Genomic DNA, 19,044 nt, shown 5'->3' with positions numbered 1-19,044 from the left:
AACAAAACTTCCGAAAATAACGTCTGTTTCTAAGCATTACCCACACTTATCAGTAAGACAGAAAACTGATACCATCATTTAAGGAGCACTTGAGAACCAGACATTAGACAAAGCACATTATAGACATGATTTCCTTAGTTCTCATCACAACCTCATGAAGCAGAAACAACCATTATTCCCATTTACAGATGAGGAAACAGGTTAGGAAGCAACGTGACTGGCCCAAGATCATCCCATTAGCAACTGGTACAGCTGGGATTCCACTCGTGTCTAATTTCACAGTTTATGGTCTTAACAACTACACTGGGATTGTTCCTTTATATACCTACTTCCTGTTCAATTTGCATGTAGAGATCCAGGCCTTAAAAGAGTTTTGATCAAAGTAACATAGACACTTTTCGCTACACGGGCCAATGGATTCCAAGATTTTTGAGGAGTAGGATGCTTTGGAAATTAGAAACAATGAATGTGAGGCTATAGAATATGCTGTACTTTATTGACTTTTGCTCAGAAGATAGACACTCACAGCTCTCCTGCCTAAACCTACCACACTAAAGGGCTCCGAGTTTCCAAAGTCAGACAGACTCGTTCTGAGAAACAAAAGTTACCGATATGTGGCTTAACTTCTCAGAGGAACTTCAAGCCAAATGCCAGTTCCCCCTGTGTCGGCACAGACAGTGCGCTGCTCCCTGTGTTCTCCATTCAGATCCTGAAGGCAATTCTATTTCTAGGTAATCCGTGATAAAAAAAAGGAACTGGAGACAAAATGGAGATTTATAGTTAAGAGACTCACTGCTTTCTTTGGCAGAGAAGAGGAGAAATCATCATGGTTTTATAATGTTTATTGGCTTCAGGGGCCAAGAGTTTCCTCCTCTAAGAGCGTGCAATGGCTTTTCTGGTCTAGCTGCCTGCTTTCCCTGTGGTGGAAGTGCAGTATGGTACTGACTGTGATCTAGAATAACTAAAAAGTCATGGTGCAAGTCTCTCAACTGCAGCCCCATTGACACCGGTGGTATGATGACCTTTTGCTGTGGGAGCTGTCCTGTGCAGGGTAAGTTGGCGAGCAGCTTCTTTGGCTTGTACACACCAGATGCCGGTAGCACTCTTCTAGTTGTAATAGATATCTGCACAAAAATTGTCTCCAGACATTGTCAAACAGCTCCTAAGAATTGCCCTAGTTGAGAACTACAGATCACAGTACATTCCTAAATCTAACCTTTTCACATCTTCTAAAAAAAAAAGTTTCACCTTCCCATGGTACCGAATGCCCCTAGAGCTTGTCCCTCTGGCTGTGGCTGATTGGGCAAAGAATAACATCTGACCCAAGCCGGGTCAATCATATTTAGTCTTTTTGGAGATGGCATTTAAGATACAGGAAGTCAGTCAAATATACTTGTTGTATACCATGATGCTAAGTGAGATCAGAGTTGGTACCACAGACATTAAAGGCTTGCTTTATGCCAATCCCTGAGTTAAGGGAGAGCAAAAGATAAAATCCTTGAAGGAACCAGTCTACACAGAGGAGAATGAGGGAAAGAAAGATCAAAACAAAGAAAACAAGGTGGAAGCTACCTAAATAGTTTATGAATCCCATGACATTTGGCTGAATTTCCTATAACCAAGTTCCCCAGGATTTCTCTGTTTTCTTAAAAAATAACTTTTGCCTTTCCTGGTCTAGTTTGTGTGTGAGTGTTTTCTTTCTAACCACCTGATGGTTCATAATGAAAATACACAACATGAGCCAATCTAGAAGGTATCTTTCTCCATCTGTATCTAGAGGTAGGACCAGGGACCCCAAGTCAAGAGGTTTAGGTTATAATCCCTGCTGTATGACCAGAGCAAGTGAGTCACTTCTCTGAGCCCTGATTTCCTTACTGAAGATTTTGAAGGTCAACCCACATCTGGCTCTAAAACAATGAAAGATAAAGACGGGGACAGATATCTATTATCCCTTTGAACTGTGGACTCTCTGTTTGACAGGCATATAAAATTGTTTATAGATGGTGGTCAAGACTGGGTATCCGAGTCAGTTAGTGTCATCTCAAGAGTTAGCAGAGCTACAGCTTACCAATCATGGGACCAATGGAACATTAATGAACCATTCTAAGTCTCAGCTTCCTTCATGTTTAAAATGGCAGGGAAAGTGTATCTACCCTGGTGGTCCTTGCCTTCAGGTTTTCAAGCCTTTTTCTTCCACTTCCATTCTGGACAGATAGGGTGACTTACATAACCCATAGGATATTGTGGAAACAATAAAGGATAACTTCTGAGGCTCTGCCATAAAATAAAAGGGTCACACTGTGGCTTCTACATTGTTCTCCTGGGGCACTCACTCTGCTATGGTGTGAGGACACCTAGCTTCCTTTGGAAGGGTGCATGTGGAGGGGAACAGGGGCCACCTGCCAACAGCTCTGTGAAGAGCTATCTTAAAACCATCCTCCATCATCAGTCGAGTCCTCAGATCTTGACTGCAACCACAGAAGGGACCTCAAGCCAGAACCACCCAGAAAAGCTGAATTCCTGACCTGTGGAAATTGTGAGATGGTGTCTGCTGCTTAAAACTGTTAACTTCGGGGGGGAATGTGAATTGTTATATTGCAAGAGATAAGAAAGATGGTATTGTTAGGATGAGAAAATAAACTAATGCAGGAGAAATGTTTAGGACAGGGCATGGCAAATGGTGAACTCTCAGGGCACATCTATCTGTTCCTGAATATATATGAAGCCCTAGATCGATGCCTGGGATAAAGTAAATGTTCATTAAATACAGATTGAATGACTGTCAGGCATTACTACCTTTACTACATTAATCATCATCATTATAGATAAACTAGATCCAAAATCAATTCCAAAATGAGCTGGACCCTCAAACTCATAGACTTGAAAAAATTCCTTCACCTTATCTTCTCTAACACACATTCAAATACAGCTATTTGAAAAACTGAAAGCCAGAGAAACAGGAATTCAAACTCTATGCAAAGGGCTGGCATTTGTCTAACTTTGTAGCACTGTAGAGGCACCTTCTTTATTATCCTGAACCATATTTAGGTGAAAAAATATATATATATATTATACACCATAACAACACAGATGAACCCGTAGAGAGAGGAGTGAAACCAGCTACTTACCATCGACACAGGAAGGTCGGTTTCTTGTCGTTCCAGCCACTTTCCCAGGTAGACAGGAACACTTGACTGTTTGTGACCGCTCCTCAATGCGGTTTTTGTTACAACATCTGTGCGCAGCAATCACTTCACATGTCCCTCCTTCTGGCAAGAGAGAAAGAAGCGGGATGCTGATTAGAGATAATTCCGTGGCCGTGCAGGTATGTGTACATGTGAGTGGAAGGGTTGGGAAAGTGAAAAACGCAAAGGGAAGGGTTTCCCTAAAGTGGAGTTACTATGGGATTCTCTCCTATAACATGTGTCTATACATATATACACGAGTGCATACAAGGGATGTGTCATGTCATCTGGGAGAAGACAGGCATCAGGGCACAACATTTTAAACGCAACTAAGAGCAACAACAAAGAGCCCTGAAGGGGCAACACTTCTGGGCTGTATGTATGGAGAGGCAGTGGAGCAGTGACTGCCCGGGGATAACACACAATAAAGATGCTGTGAGATTTAAATGCATTTGGATAGCTCACCCCTGCATTATCTTTGTGTTTAGAATTCTCTGAGCTCCCACTAATGACAAGAAACTGACACTCCAGTGTTATAGAACCCGCAGTGGCAAGAAAACGGCCCTGAAATGAGCTATCCCTCCTAGCACCCACTCACTCTCAAGGGAGTTGAATAGAAAATCTAGTTGAAGAGTCATTTCCCCAATCCAGATCTCACCCAAAAGTGATAGAAAAAAAAATCAGTATGAGCTTCAAATGAAATCTCAAATTACACCCCAAGGCATATGGCTTCACTTAATTATTACAGATCAGCCATGCTCTCTTCAGCATTTACTGGCAACCTAACGTATGCCACTCTCTGCTAGGTTCTTAACAGGTGCTCTGCTGGATCTGTCTAAAGGTCAGTGAAATTCAAGTGGATCTTCTCAGCCCGAAGCATACCAGCTAAGCCAGTTCTCCAGGGACATAAGAGGTACTCCAAGTGATCAGAAACTTGGGATTTATTTCACCAACGTCAAGTTTTGCATTCAAGAAGAATGTTTTTCATTTGTCCTTAACACTTAGAATCCTAGGCATTTAGGACTCTGTTGGCAGTAATTCCTCAAGCATTTGTTAAGCAACCACTGTCTACAAGTTACTGTGTTCTAACCTACACAGGATGTGTATCCAGCCTGTACATGGTGGGCACTTAAGAAAGACTGAAGCAAAGGAGCAGAGGGAGGGAAGACAGGAGGAAGGGAAGAATTCAAACACAACTCCATCCCCGTCTGAAACAGTGTAACTCAGGGGCTTGCAGTGCAGGGCTGGGGGATGGGATTGTTTTGCTATTCGCCCTCACTGTCAATGAAATATGGCAAATTCTGAAGACATTTTTCATTGTCATTACAGGTAGAGGGTGAGAGCTAATGGCATCTAGTGGGTAGAAGCCAGGGATGCCCCTAAACATCCCACAGTACACAGAACAGACCTCACAACAAATAATTATCTGACCCAAAGGTCAATAGTGCCAAGAAACCCTGGTATAATATGACAGGAACAATCATAAGAATCTCTGACTGGACTTGCCTGGTGGTCCAGTCGTTAAGAATCTGCCTGCCAATGAGGGTACCATGGCTTCCATCTGTGGTCCTGGAAGATCCCACATGTCACGGAGCAACTAAGGTGACTGCACAAAACTACTAATACTGAGCCTGCGTTCTAGAGCGCTCCAGCCGCAACTGCTGCAGCTCCTGAAGCCCGCGAGCCTAGAGCCGGTGCTCCGCCAGGAGACAGGCCATCGCAGTGAGAAGCCCACACCCTGCAATGAAGAGGAGTCCCTGCTCACCACCAGTAGAAAAAGCCCACACAGTAAGGAACAGCCAAAAACAACCAAACAAAAAATCTCTGACTTAAGCAGATGAATTGTGTCTTCTTCAATAGGATGAAAGAGTTTGGGCTTTCAAACAAACCTGTTTTAGCCTGAATCTCAGCTCTGTCACTGCTGAAGTCCCTCAGTTTTGTTATCTATAAAGTACAAATATCTGTAAAGTACAAATAAAAATAACCTTGCGTCACAGAGTTATGTAAGGAATTAACCAAGGTAACACATGTTAGCACTGAGCCTGACACATAGTTGAGTTCATATACGGTACCTATGTTGGGAATATCCAGTCACACTGATGTTCTATTTCTTTGGGGATGCTGCCCTCCTTTCTGCCTCAGGAATGTTGCAAATAGGTTTTCTCCCAGAATACTCTTTCCTGTCTCCCCATTCCTCCATCCACCACTCACATGTCAAGTGCATAGACTTGAGGTCAGATCCTTAGAGACATTCCCTAATCGCCACCATTTTTCATTCTCTTAGAACTGTACACGTTTGCTTGCATGACTGTAACCACAAAACTGTAAGCTTGATCAGAGTCAAGGTTGTTGCTTGTCTCTCCACAGCACTATAGTCAATAACTGGTGTGGGTAATCCATAACTGTTGGTTGAATGAATGAAAGAATAAGTAATTAATGAAAATCAACACAAGAAATATTGAGTTCTTTGGACATAGATGGAAGGGGGCACCCATTCCTTTTTAAAGAATTAGGAAGGCTACTGAAGTTGAGTGGAAAGGTAGGGCTTCGGCAGGGGACAATGAAGGGGAAGCATTTTGCTAGTGTGAGAGGTTGGAACATGATTTTAAAACAAAGGTTTAATCATAGGCCGGCATAGGACAGAAAATTTATGAAGACAGTATAGTGAGTTCCCATATACCCCACCCTCTACTACATATTTCCTAGTTTTAGGCCCTTAATATTAACATCACATATTAGTATACTACACTTGTTGCAATTCATGAACAAACACTGATACAGTGTTATTAGCTAAAGTCTAGGTTTTATTCAGATTTTCTTAGGTTTTGCGTAATGTCTTTTCTAAGCCAGGACACTTCCAGGCTCCCACATTAATTTTAGTTATCTTATCTCTTTAGGTTCCTCTTGGTTATGACAGTTTCTCAGACATTCTTTCCTTTTTGAGAACCTGGACAGTTTTGAGTAGTGTTTTTTTTTTTTTAATAAAATGTTCCTCAAATGAGATTTTTCTGATGGTTTTCTCATGATTAAACTGTTATGTGTTTTTGGAGGAGGACCACGGAGGTACAGTACCATTCTTATGACATCAAATCAAGAGTACATATCATCAACATAACTTTTTACTCTTGATGTTGGCCTTGATCACATGGTTGATTCAGTACTTGTCAGATTTCTCTACCATAAAGTAACACTCCATCTCCACTCTCTATGGTATCCTCTTTGGAAGTATGTCACTAACTACAGCCCATCCTTAGAGAACAGAGAGTTATTTATGCTCTGTCTCCATCTCTGTGGGGTTGCAGTATCCATCACAATTATTAGAAATCCTTCTACAAAGTATATAGGTCTGCTCTCTTCCATTTATTTAATTATTTATTATTTATATCAGCAAATTATTTATATTAATTGATTGATGAATTAATCATATCAGTATGGGTTCATGGCTCATTCTTATTTATCCTTTGGGTTATAATCAAATACTATATTATGCTATTTATTTTGTTGATCAAGATGGTCCAGATTTGGCCATTATGAGCTTTTCTAGTTGATTGGCCTTCTTCTTCTTCTTTTTTAAAGCACTTCCTTTCTTTCTGGCCCTATGTTCTGATCCTGCCTCATCGTGTATATTTCCTGCCCTAGTCCTAGAATTAGCCATATCTCTAAGTAGAGTCAAGGTATTTTAAATACTTGGGACAATATTTTAAATATTGGAACAGATGGAACTGAGGACTTGAAACAGGACTGAACAGAAGAGGGCTTCCCTCTCCAGGAAGAGGCTTTGGGGGTGATTCTGCATTGCAGTGAGGTACAACGTGACTATGAAGCTAAGGAAAGATGTGACCTGGATACTGCTCTTGAGTGACACCATGTCCACTCTTTGACCCCATTCAGGAGGGGTCAGAGAGGGCAAAGAAGAAGAAACAAGAGGCCACTGCAGAATTCTAAGCAGGAAGTAAGCAGACTTGAATTTGGATGATGAGAAGAGTATTTCCGGCTCACCACCTGCCCATCACTGGATGACAGTTAATGAAAGAGCAGGGCTAGAGGCACAGTTCACTCTTTAACATTGACACTTGCAATCATGCCACTTTAGCTTATAATTGTTAGCAACAAGTACCCTCAGTCAAGTCACTAATAACTAGTTTTATACTTCATGAAAATACCACTAATTCTAAAGCCACCACTTAACTTTAATGTAAGATTGGAGCAATATTTTTTTATTAAAAATGGCACAAGGCATATGAAAGCTCTCGTTTCATTTAGAGCCAAGCTAGCAGGGTGACAGACAAGCCAGATCATCTGAGTCACTGACCGAGTTTGATAATGTGGACAAGGAGGTGGCCATTGGAGGCCCAGAGCCAGTTCTCACTGCCCTGTTGTGGCGATGGTTTAGTCACTAAGTCATGTCTGACTCTTTGTGACCCCATGGACTGTAGCCCACCAGGCTCCTCTGTCCATGGGTATTCTCCAGGTAAGAGTACTGGAGTGGGTTACCATTTCCTTCTCCAGGGGATCTTCCCAACCCAGGGATCAAAACTGGGTCTCCTGCATTGCAGGCAGATTCTTTACCATCTGAGCCACCAGGGAAGCACTGTTGTAGATGACTGAATTCTGTTCCCTGTCGGCTCCCTGCTCACTACCGTTTAGTGAGCTCTGATTTGGGTGCTGTCCTTGGCACTTTACAGACATTAACTGTGAACCTCCCAGGAACTATACAAGGCATTGTTCCCACTCAACAGATGAAAGGGAGGTTGAATAATCTGCCCAGAGTCACACAAGTGTGCCCCAAGTCTGTTGCACTCTAAACTCACGCTTTTTTGCATCTTGTCACAAGACTTTCTTTGATGATGAAGAACTTCCAAAAGGAAGTTTGACACTTTGTTTAGAAGGGGTATCAGGGTTACGTATTCAACCTACCCCTCCCATAACTGTGTCCTTGGCCTCATTGACTCCACCCTTCTCTCCTTCCCTCTGCCCCAGGGCCACTGGTCTCCTTGCAGACTACTGGCTGAATGTGGCAGGAGTGATTCCTCTAGAGGGTTGCTCTGAGTCAGAGAGGTGTTGCTCTAAAGAGAAAAATGACTCAACAAGTTGAGCCCTGTAACACCTAGGACACTCTTCCAGTGGATCTCTGGCTCACTCTCAACTCTTCCATATCTTTTCCAAATGCCATTTTACAGAAATACTTTTGATCACCCTATTGAAATCAACTGAGTGACTTTCAATCATTGAAATCACAGTTCCTTTAGTCAACATCCATAATTTCACTTTGCTCTGTGCCAGCCACCTCCCCACACCCAGTCACCAGGATACCTGTAACTTTCCAAATACAGTATATAATTTATTTATGTATTTTACTTATTGTGTGTTTCTCAGTGGAGTGCAATTTTCTCAAGGACAGGGATTCCTGATGTTTCCCATTAAACATTGTCTGTCACATTATTGTTAGGATTTCAAAAGTACTTTTGATGCATATTTCATTTAAACTAAAAAACTGTTCAAAGATAGAAATAGGACTATTGTCATCTGTACTTTTTTGAGTGAGGATGCAGACTTAAAGCAGCCAAATGACATAGCCATAAAAGAATTGGCAATGATAATAGTATTCCAGGTGTTAACCATTCACTGACTATTTACTATTAATACGTTACTGAAATCATTGTAGATACTGTATAAAGCTTCAATTTATTACATACTCAGAAAGCCCAGTGAGGTCATGATGACCCTCATTTTTACAGAGGAGGCAAGTGTCATCAAGAGCAGCTTAAACACTTATTCACATTTTACTGAGCAGGTACCTGTCAGCATCTGGACCAGAATTTAGATCCTCTGACCCCATATATGTATCCTTTCCCCAGTCCCAGACTGGCACATATGCTGCCTTTTCTCTGAAAAGGGACAGGGAATTGACAAGTGCTCCATTTTCATTAAAACCTTGTATATAAAGTCAATGACCCCAGACCACATCTTCCTTAGGCTAATGGATGATGGATTTGCACACTGGAAGCCAGAGGGGTTGCTCTAAATAATGAACTCATCTGATCTTGACAAGTTGAACTATGGCTTCAGTGACACCTACTGCTCAGGTACACCAGTGTGGAGACCAGAACTGGCCCTCAGAGAACCACAGGACCCTGCCATTGAGAATGTCTGATGAGCCCTGCCATATGCAGATCTGAATCCCAAGGTTTATGCTTGTGACTGATCTAGCCACAGTCAATCAGAGAAATGTAATCTTTCAGTAGAAATTTAATCTTTCTTTAGAATACTAACTATGAAACCCTGGTCCATAGGCTTGCAATTACAAAAAAAAAAAGTTAGTTTTTTGGAAAAAGCTCAGATATGCAGTCCTCTGATTAGAATTTTTCAAGTTTTGCCTCATGAGACTTCACAGATTATCTGAGGGGGTTCAGTTACATCCACTAGAAGAAACGAGAAAGCGACTCTTGATAATTTATTTTTTAATATTCAATATAGCACGTCAATGTTTTATTTAAATGTTTATTTTAACATTCAGTATAATCCTTCAAAGGGATTCCTTTGCTAAGAAAAAAGTGAAAACAACTGTACTCGGCTGATGAGCAGCTCGAAAGTTAATATCAAGTGACAGGTATTTGCTGGATGGATGGATGGATGATTGAACAAGATGAAACATGAATTACAAGTCTGTCGTGGATTACTGCACAATCATTTAACAAGGAACTTACTGTTTCTGAGATGTTTAGATGTCTTTGGTACAGAATTGTATAGTAAGTTGGTCAGATACACTCCCCATTTTCAATTTCTATGTGTTATTTTTATTATTATTGTTTCTTGGCTATATCAGAAGCCCACATTTACTTTGATCCACCCAAGACACAGGGAGAGGCTGATCCAATTCTGTGAAAAGAAATAAAATTCTGGATTTCTATAATAACCACATGGATAAAACTTTTTAAGACCCTCTGGAATTGACTGTAGTTTTCTTTACCTATTGGCCTCATTAGTCGGCTACTTCAAAAAGGAGACTGAAAATAAAAATATTCCCAGATTTGGTTCCTGTGAAAGGGAAGAGTTAGGTTTGTCATAACCCTTTCTGGGAACGAGAAAATTATTCTTTTAAATCTATTTTGTCTGCATTTTAAGAATTACCCAGTGAACTGTCCTTTCAAACCCAACTACCAAGGTTATTGCAAAATCATAATGATAATATTTGTCATGTAAATGCCTTTCAGTCTTTGGTACCAATGCCTGACCATTCTAAATTTTATCTCAATCCAAGTCAAAATGATTTTGAGATGATATATGGCCTCTCAAAGCAAAGTCATTTAAGTGCTCAGAAAACTGAGCTTTCCTTTCTTGCTTATGGATTACCTGGAAACTTGCTTCTTTTCTGGATTTCACTCAGCATCTGTAGAACCAGCCAAGAAGACAGGTGAAGTAACCTTTTCACTACTGGTAGAGAATATGTCATAAACACAAGCCAGTATGGGATTTGTCTGTACTATTCAGATTTTTTAGTTTGTGTTTTGTATCATGGCTTTGTCTATAGAAAACACACCTAAGGTGAAATACACTATAAGAAATTAGCCTTCTACCCTAAATCTAATCTTAGAAGTGGACCCCATTGTTCTTCTAGATTAGAAGGTAAATACAGTAATTACATGATGAATGCAGGCCAATCTGAAAAAGCTAGATGTGTTAGATGGACATCAGTTTCCTAGTTTTCCCTCCAATACACATTTTTAAAACAGCGGCCTGCTTCATGTTTCCCAGGAGGCGATGGGCAAGTCCCCTGCTGAGAAGCTCCCCAGGGCAGCTGTCCACTTTTTCTGTCTGCTCTTTCTTTTGGATTTGTCAGCATTTGGAGTGCATTATCAAAACCTATTTTTAACAGGAAGAGAAAGTTCCTAATAGCCCCAAAGGAAAAAAAAAGACAGCATTTCAAGATTATTTCTGGCAGCAGCAACTCTCTGAGGTGGAAAAGTTTACAAAAATTTCCAAGTTCCTAGCAATGATCCCTCCTTCCCAATTCAATGCATCGCTGTCTTGCCCTGTATGGGTGAGGAAACAAAAAGAAGATAAATTGCTAAGGATAATATTTCTTTAAAAGAGAGTCCCCGTGGATGACAATTATATATCTTGATGGAAAGGGAAGATGAGATTAGGAATGATTGGCAGGTGGATGGCTAAAAATCTGATGATTGGGATCTTAAATGGTTTGTCCCTTCCTCCCCGGCCATGGACATCTAGTAGAAATAGCTTATACTGACAAAACTGATTGATCTGAGCTACAAACTGGGTCAACCATTTAAAAATGGTCACTTGTGGGAGATTGCTAATATCTAATCCTTTTCATCTGTCAGAAAATTTGACACTAGTATATTTTGGTGTTGATGGTTTCATGTCCATGACCAAGCGTAGCCAAGCAATTTGAAATGATCACAACACCAAGTTTTCTGGGAAAGAAGATGCTAGGGGAGAATGTAAGGTTGAGATGGAAAATAATCTTTTTTTTTTTTTTAAGTTAACATAAGTCTAAACTCTATATTTTGGGAGGGCGGGGGTGGGGGTGGGGCGGGCTCCTGTACTCACTATTCAGGTCTTCTTTAGGTGGTCTCCTTGAATCAGATTGTAAATTAAATATCTCTTCTATATGACCCTACAAGCTCATATAATTACCCCATAATAATATTTACAATGCACTATTTTGGCACTTTTAAAGAATATTTCACTTTTCTTATCTCCATAAGAGCAGCAACTTTTATACTTCATTACTTCCTTGCTGGGTCCATCTCTGGCCTGTAATTATTTGCTGAATGACCCTCTTCCCCAAAGACTAGCTTTTGTCCCCCCTGTCTCCTAACGGGAATGATTGGTTTATCACCTCTCCATCCTGTTGGGCTACATTCTCTGCAATGGCAGGAAGCTCATCTTGTTTACTTCTTTATCCCTAGTGTCTGGAACATGTGTGTGTGTGTGCTTAGTGGCTCAGTCGTGTCCAACTCTTTGCAGCCCCATGGGCTGTAGCCTGCTAGGCTCCTCTGTCCATGGAATTTTCCAGGCAAGAATACTGGGGTGGGTTGCCATTTCCATCTTCAGGGGAACTTCCTGACCCAGGGAATGAACCTTGTGTCTCCTGCATTGGCAGGCAGGTTCTTTACCACTGCGCCACCTGGAAAGCCCATAGTACCTGGTGTAGACATTCTCGTACTTGCTAGATTACTGAGTAATTAAATAACTGAATGAGGGAAATAAGAAAGAAAGGGAAAAAAGCAGAGGAAGGAAGCAGGAAAGTGTTAGACAGGAGAAAGAAAGAGGAAGAAAGAAGAGAAGGGAAAAATAGAAAGATTGATAGACAATAACCCTCTTTGGGGATCTTTTCCTGAGTATCCAATATGTGGTCTTTTCAGAAAATGAACTTGAATGAGAAATGTAACTTTTGCAAAAAAGTTACCTTCTAATACACCTTCTAGAAAAGTCAGCTTGGAACTTTGGTTTGGGGAGAGCCAAATTATACAAAGGAAAAGATTTTTACTCTAAGCAAATTAACTGAAAAATGAAATTGCAATTAAGAGTAACCATAAGGAAACTTCAGTCCTCATTAATGGTAAAGCCAGGATATATCTGCTTATAGTGGAAGCCAACTTTTGGAGGAAATGAATAAAATGTGATTAAGGAATGCTAAGACTGACATGATAATTTGGATCTAGCATTTCACTTTATTGCAAATGGTTCCTTTCTTTAAAAGCTGTTAAGTATAAGAAGAAGCACAGGTGTTTTGATATTCACTTTTATAGAACTTCTAGATTAAGGCCTTATAAATAGCTCTCTTGGAATCTATTGTAGAGGATGTCAGAAATGCATATTTAAGACTGTGTTAAAAATGCTTTATTGACCCAGTGGACTGGAAGGAAGCTCCAAGTGTCTTTGTAAATCATTGACAAGAGAGACGCTAATGGATCTTTAAGCATGTCTTGGTCAAGGAGGGCAAAACGGCTGCTTGATTTGTTTATACTTGAGATTAAACAAATTACCATCTCCTCTGTCCCAGGGTTCTGCAGTATATACGGTGTAGACAAATGCAGGAAAAAGAAACAAATTCTGGGCCAAACAGTCATGTCTGAGGCAGTAGAGCAAAATGAATAAAATATTGTAGAGTCAGGCTCCCAAAGTTCAAGTCCTAAATCAGCTTCCTATTGTTTTCTATTCTATGTCTCAGGGTTCTCCTCTGTAAAATGTGAAAAATAATAATACTAACTTATTAGGGTTGTTGTGAGGACTAAATGAGTATGAGAATTAAGTGAGTGCAGGGAAACTGATTATAATAAGTAGCTGTTAATACATTGACCAGCACACAGCATGTCCACCATAAAGAAGAACTGACATTCTTCTTACTGTTCACATAAAAAATGAAACCCAATTTCAAAGACACTACCAGAGGCAGTTATATGTGACATGAATTTTGATGGAAGGACACAATTCCGAAAGGCTGGAAAATGGAAGCATTTAGTTTTCAGGTTCCAAGACTCTGCTGTCACAGGTGCGAACTGCTGGTGCAATGACGGGTGGTCTACCTGCTTTCTACTTTGAATCCTTGCTTCATCTGCCCTTAAGTCTTTATTCATTTTTATTCTGTTTCTTCGTGATGCTTATCTAATGGCATACCAGAAGGAATACACTCTGAGAAGGAAGCCCAGTAACAATGATACACTTTTAAAAATTCTCTTAAGGAGGGCTTCTCTGGTGGTCTAGTGGTTACGAATCTGCTTTGCAATGTAAGGGACACCAGTCTGATCCCTGGTTTGGGAGGATCCCACCTTAGCCTCTGCACTGCAACTACTGAGTCTGTTTTCTAGAGCCCATGAGCAGCAATTACTGAGCCCACATGCTGCAACTATTGAAGCCCACACCCCAGATCCTGTGCTCGAAAAGAGAAGCCACTGCAATGAGAAGCCCCAGCACCTCAAGAAGAGTAGTCCCTGCTCACCAAAACCAGAGAAAGCCCAACCATAACAATAACAATGAAGACCCAGAGTGGCCAAAAATAAATAAATAAATAAAAATAAAATTTAAAAAATAATTCTCTTAAAATGGGATTCTTCTATTAGCCTCCATGGCTAAGTGTATAGATATTAAAAGGAACGTGAGTAATGACAATACACAAGCTCCACTATCAAAACAGAAGGGCAGCAGGCAATGCAATGGCTCAGAATCTATTATCTCTAAATCATAACCATTTTATGACATAGTTTCTTCCAGCTAAACAAAAATACACACTCACGGAACAATATTCCTGAGTTAGCTTAGAAGTAAAAACAAGAAGATCAAGATACAATTTCAGATTATCCAAGGAGAAATGGCTTTAAAATAACATCCCCTGAAAGAAGCATTTTTACTTTAGGGTCTGATTTTCTCTGTTGGGTCCTCTTGCTGAGTCTTAAACTGATCTTAAATTCTAAGTTCTTTCTGTGGTACCCACAGGATAACCACATGAAAATCCATAGGCATTAGCTTTTACTTCCATCTATGCTGCTCAGGTCAGCAGCAGCAGCAGCATGGTCTAATTACTCTCAAACTCCTAAGTAAATTATTAGGTTTTAGGAAATCTGTTATACAAATACTAACATTAACATTTTGCTTATGTCTATTGAATTCTATGGGCTTCCCTGGTTGCTCAAATGGTAAAGAATCTGCCTGCAATGGAGGAGACCATGGTTCAGTGCCTGGGTTGGGAAGATCCCCTGGAACAGGGTATGGTAACCCACTCCAGTATTCTTGCCTGGAGAATTGCACGGACAGAGGAGCCTGGTGGACTACAGTCCATGGGGTCGCAAAAAGTTAGACATGACCGAGTGATTTGTGAAGAAGTGGTCTCTACATTATCAATGGCTGGGACTTTTCTTAGATCTAAAGGATCCATGTGTAGTAGGATATTTAAGACTATAGCATTTGAGATTGTATTTTAGAGCTATATTGACAGGATTTAAATGCTGCCTCCACCCTGTGGAATCTGTATTATGTCAGGATGATCATTTAAGCTTTTTATTCTTAGTTTCCTCATCTGTAAAATGGGGAAAATAACAATACTTTCATGATTAGAGAGTTGCGAAGATCAATTAGGCACTTGAAATATGCCTGAAGTATAAGAACCGTACAAGTGTTTGCTGTTAATAGTCTTGCTATTTTTAATTTTAGCTGTTGTAACCATTAGGACTTCTGAATGACTATCTCTGGCTCTCCTCCCCCTAGGTTTAGGGTAATTTCCAGTCCCCTTGTGGGAGGTGGGGCCATTTGAGTATTTCAGTATTAAAGGAAATGATCTGTCATTTTCATGTTATTGTTTAGTTGCAAAGTTGTGTCTGATCTTTGCAACCCCATGGACGGACTATAGCCCACCAGGCTCCTCTATCCTTGGGATTTCCCAGGCAAGAATACTGGAGTGGGCTGCCATTTCCTTCTCCAGGGGATCTTCCCGAGCCAGGGATCGAACATGCATCTCCTTCACTGGCAGGAAAATTCTTTACTGCTGAGCCACCAGGGAAGCCCATCACTTTCATACCAAGCTTTTAATTCCTTGTGGAAGACTCTGGAGCTCTCTTCCTGTTGGTGTAGTAACCAGCAGTGTTTTAGATCAGGGATCAGCTTTTCCTATAAAGGTCTCAGGTCAAAAATGTTTTTGCTATTGTTGGCCATCTGATCTCTGTGGCAATTACCAAACTCTGCAGTTAGAACACAACTGTGAACAAAACATAAATAAAAAGTATGGCTCTGCATAAGTAAAATTTTATGTATGGAAAGTGAAACTCGAACATCATGTAATTTTTTAGGGGTCATAAAATATTCTTTTGATTTTTTCCAGCCATTGAAAAAGGTAGAAATCATTCTTAGCTCATAACGTATTAAAAAAAAAAAATGGTGGGCTAGATTTGGTCTGTGGACTATTATGGTGTGCCCACCCCTATTTTGGATATTGGCTGCTCCAGCAGTTCTAGTTCCTGGGTGACACTTCCAAACACAGCCTCACTGAGGAACCACAAAGGGCGTGTTGCTTGATCAAGAAATAAACCTTCATTGTTTTAAGCCAATGAGAGGTGCGGGTGGTTTGTTACTGCAGTTCAATACAGCCTGATCTGACTCATGTATTAGTCTTTAAGGTGACAAGAATAAAAAAGGTGTATTACCCCCTTTAGAGAGCTTAAATTGCTTCTGTAAATATGTTTAATGATAACTAAGGTGGAACCATTCCAAGGCTTTTACCCATGAAATACAGTCTTTCAAATCGATGCCATCCATGAAGAACGGGAATGAGATATAGCCGCTCAGCTTCCTCCTCGGTGCCATATCTCATCCAAGCCAAGGATCTGGCCCTTGTCATCTTGGTGTTTTATTGGTGTAGCTGAGAGGTAATCACAAAAGTATATATTTCTTCATATCATGAGACCGTGCCTCTCCTCCACAGTCAGCAAGATCAGAAAACACACATTGAGGGGAAAAGAAGGCAAACAGAAACTCTGATTTGTGTTACACATTGTAGAAGTCATTAACTATGACTCAGGTAGAAAAACTTATTACTTCTCTTTTTGACAGTGATGACAATTTAATAGTATTTGACTCTACCAAGTTACATAAAGTGTCCGGAGGCATTGAAAGGGACTGTTTATCAAGATGATAAACAAGGTTTCCTTGCCTCCCTGGCTGCATGAATGTGATCAGGAGTCTGAGGCCATCTGAAATCACTTAGTCTGGCCACCAGGCAGACGTGAAGCTACACGGGACTATCTGCACATGAAATGAGCTTCACTTAATTGACCTGCTCTACTAGTTCAGCACAAAGGGAGGCATGTTTGTGTGAGTACATGAACACTAGGGCATTCAGTGTGGATTTGGTGACTGAGGGAAGGGTATTAGTCCTACTGAAACCCTGCTCCCTGGAAATCTCATACTTGACTAATCTAAAAACATACAGTCACTTTTGCCTTCTGGCTTGAGTAAAGCAGGATGGATAAATTCTCAGATTTCTGAGAATGTAGAATGAGTTTGAATGGGTGAGTATAATTTAAAAAATACAAAGTAAGTGTTTTTAGTATTGCTATTATTAACTGTGGCAGTCATTAATGCCATTACTCATTTCTACTTTGTGCAAGTGAAGTGTTGTGTCCGACTCAATCGTGTCCAGTTCTTTGAGACCCCATGGACTGTAGCCCACCAGGCTCCTCTGTCTATGGAATTTTCCAGCAAGAATACTGGAATGGGTTGCCATCTTCTCCTCCAGGGGATCTTCCTGACTCAAGGATCAAACATGCTCCTCCTGTGTCTCCTGCATTGCAGACAGATTCTTTACCCACTGAGCCATTAGGGAAACTTCCTCCAAAGAGAAGTTTCTCTGTTCTTCTACAGAGAACAGAAAATAGAATACTACTACAGAATAGAAAAGTCTCTATTCTTTTTATCTGCACAGCAAACTCTGCTGCTTCTACTGGTACTTGCTTCTTTGTTTTCCTTAGGGAGCCAAAGGCCTCTTCTCCAATGTTAGCTCATGGAGTTTTGAAGTTGTTGGTTCTACCCCTGATCCAGAAGAGTGCAAAGACTCATAACTAGCTAAGTGGATTATGAATTCTCTAGTGACCAAGTGATTGCTCCAAGGACTGGTACCAGTCCTAGCTCAAGCTGTACACAATGAGATCCAATTGTAAACTATTCATTCTTGGGAAAATATTTTTTTCTGGAAGTCTTTCTAATGAAAAGATGTAAATCAGGAGCTTGCCACTATCGTAGTACCATGACATATGAGAGTGCAAATGAATGGAATCAACAAAGAGGGAAGCCAAGTGGAAAAATGGAGTGCTTCCTGGCATTATTGTTAGTGCTACTTGATACAGCTCTGCCTGAAGCTGGCAGCTGAACTTTGGGCAGAACATTTTTTTTTTTTTAGTTTGAATTATATGTTCTACCACAAAGAGTCATGAAGCTGAGTTACACCAAAGATATTAAGAAGATCCTCTGCAATTGTAATTTCTTCTTTTCTGTACATTTGTCATGTGCAGTACTCTAAGACAGCTTCCAAAACTGACCTCTATCTCAGTGCCACCTCCTGAGGGAAAAATTCCTTTACTTCCCCTATTCCGTTCCGTTCCCTCGCTCAGTCGTGTCCGACTCTTTGCGACCCCGTGGACTGCAGCCTACCAGGCTTCTCCGTCCATGGGATTCTCCAGGCAAGAATACTGGAGTGGGTTACCATTTCCTTCTCCAGGGGATCTTCCCAACCCAGGGATCGAACCCGGGTCTCCCACATTGGAGGCAGACACTTTAACCTCTGATGCACAGGTCACTCAATACTTATTGTCTTCTTTTTCATAGAGCTAAAACAAAAATTTTGGTCAGAGAACCATATACTCATGCATTCAAAAGTATTTTTCTATTCCCCTTATAACTATGATGGACATGTGACACAGTTCTTGTCAATGGGTTATATATGAAAATTTGCTAAGTATATTTAGGAAGAGAGTTTCAGAAAAACATCTATTTCTGCTTCATTGACTATGCCAAAGCCTTTGACTGTGTGGATCACAATAAACTGTGGAACATTCTGAAAGAGATGGGAATCCCAGACCACCTGACCTGCCTCTTGAGAAACCTGTATGCAGGTCAGGAAGCAACAGTTAGAACTGGACATGGAACAACAGACTGGTTCCAAATAGGAAAAGGTGTACGTCAAGGTTGTATATTGTCACCTTGCTTATTTAACTTATATGCAGAGTACATCATGAGGAACGCTGGGCTGGAAGAAGCACAAGCTGGAATCAAGATTGCTGGGAGAAATATCAATAACCTCAGATATGCAGATGACACTACCCTTATGGCAGAAAGTGAAGAGGAA

The 19,044-nt window shown here is 40.7% G+C and overlaps 1 protein-coding gene across 3 annotated transcripts in view; it reads right to left on the bottom strand.

The window, feature by feature from the left end:
- Positions 1–19,044, bottom strand: part of TAFA1 (TAFA chemokine like family member 1) — a 622,185-nt gene that overhangs the window by 215,684 nt on the left and 387,457 nt on the right. For 2 of the 3 annotated variants that reach the window (XM_088831647.1, XM_055414286.2), the window contains exon 2: positions 3,129–3,269. In XM_088831647.1, coding sequence (XP_088687773.1) covers positions 3,129–3,269 — 141 coding nt within the window. The remainder of the gene's footprint in view (positions 1–3,128; positions 3,270–19,044) is intronic. The other variant, XM_088831648.1, reaches the window with a different exon arrangement.

The sequence above is a fragment of the Moschus berezovskii genome, chromosome 24 (genome assembly GCF_049115385.1).
Source record: "Moschus berezovskii isolate FMDL1 chromosome 24, NW_MosBer_1.0, whole genome shotgun sequence".
In the NCBI taxonomy this organism is placed as follows: Eukaryota; Metazoa; Chordata; class Mammalia; order Artiodactyla; family Moschidae; genus Moschus; species Moschus berezovskii.
This window is presented reverse-complemented; position numbering and strand designations above follow the sequence as displayed.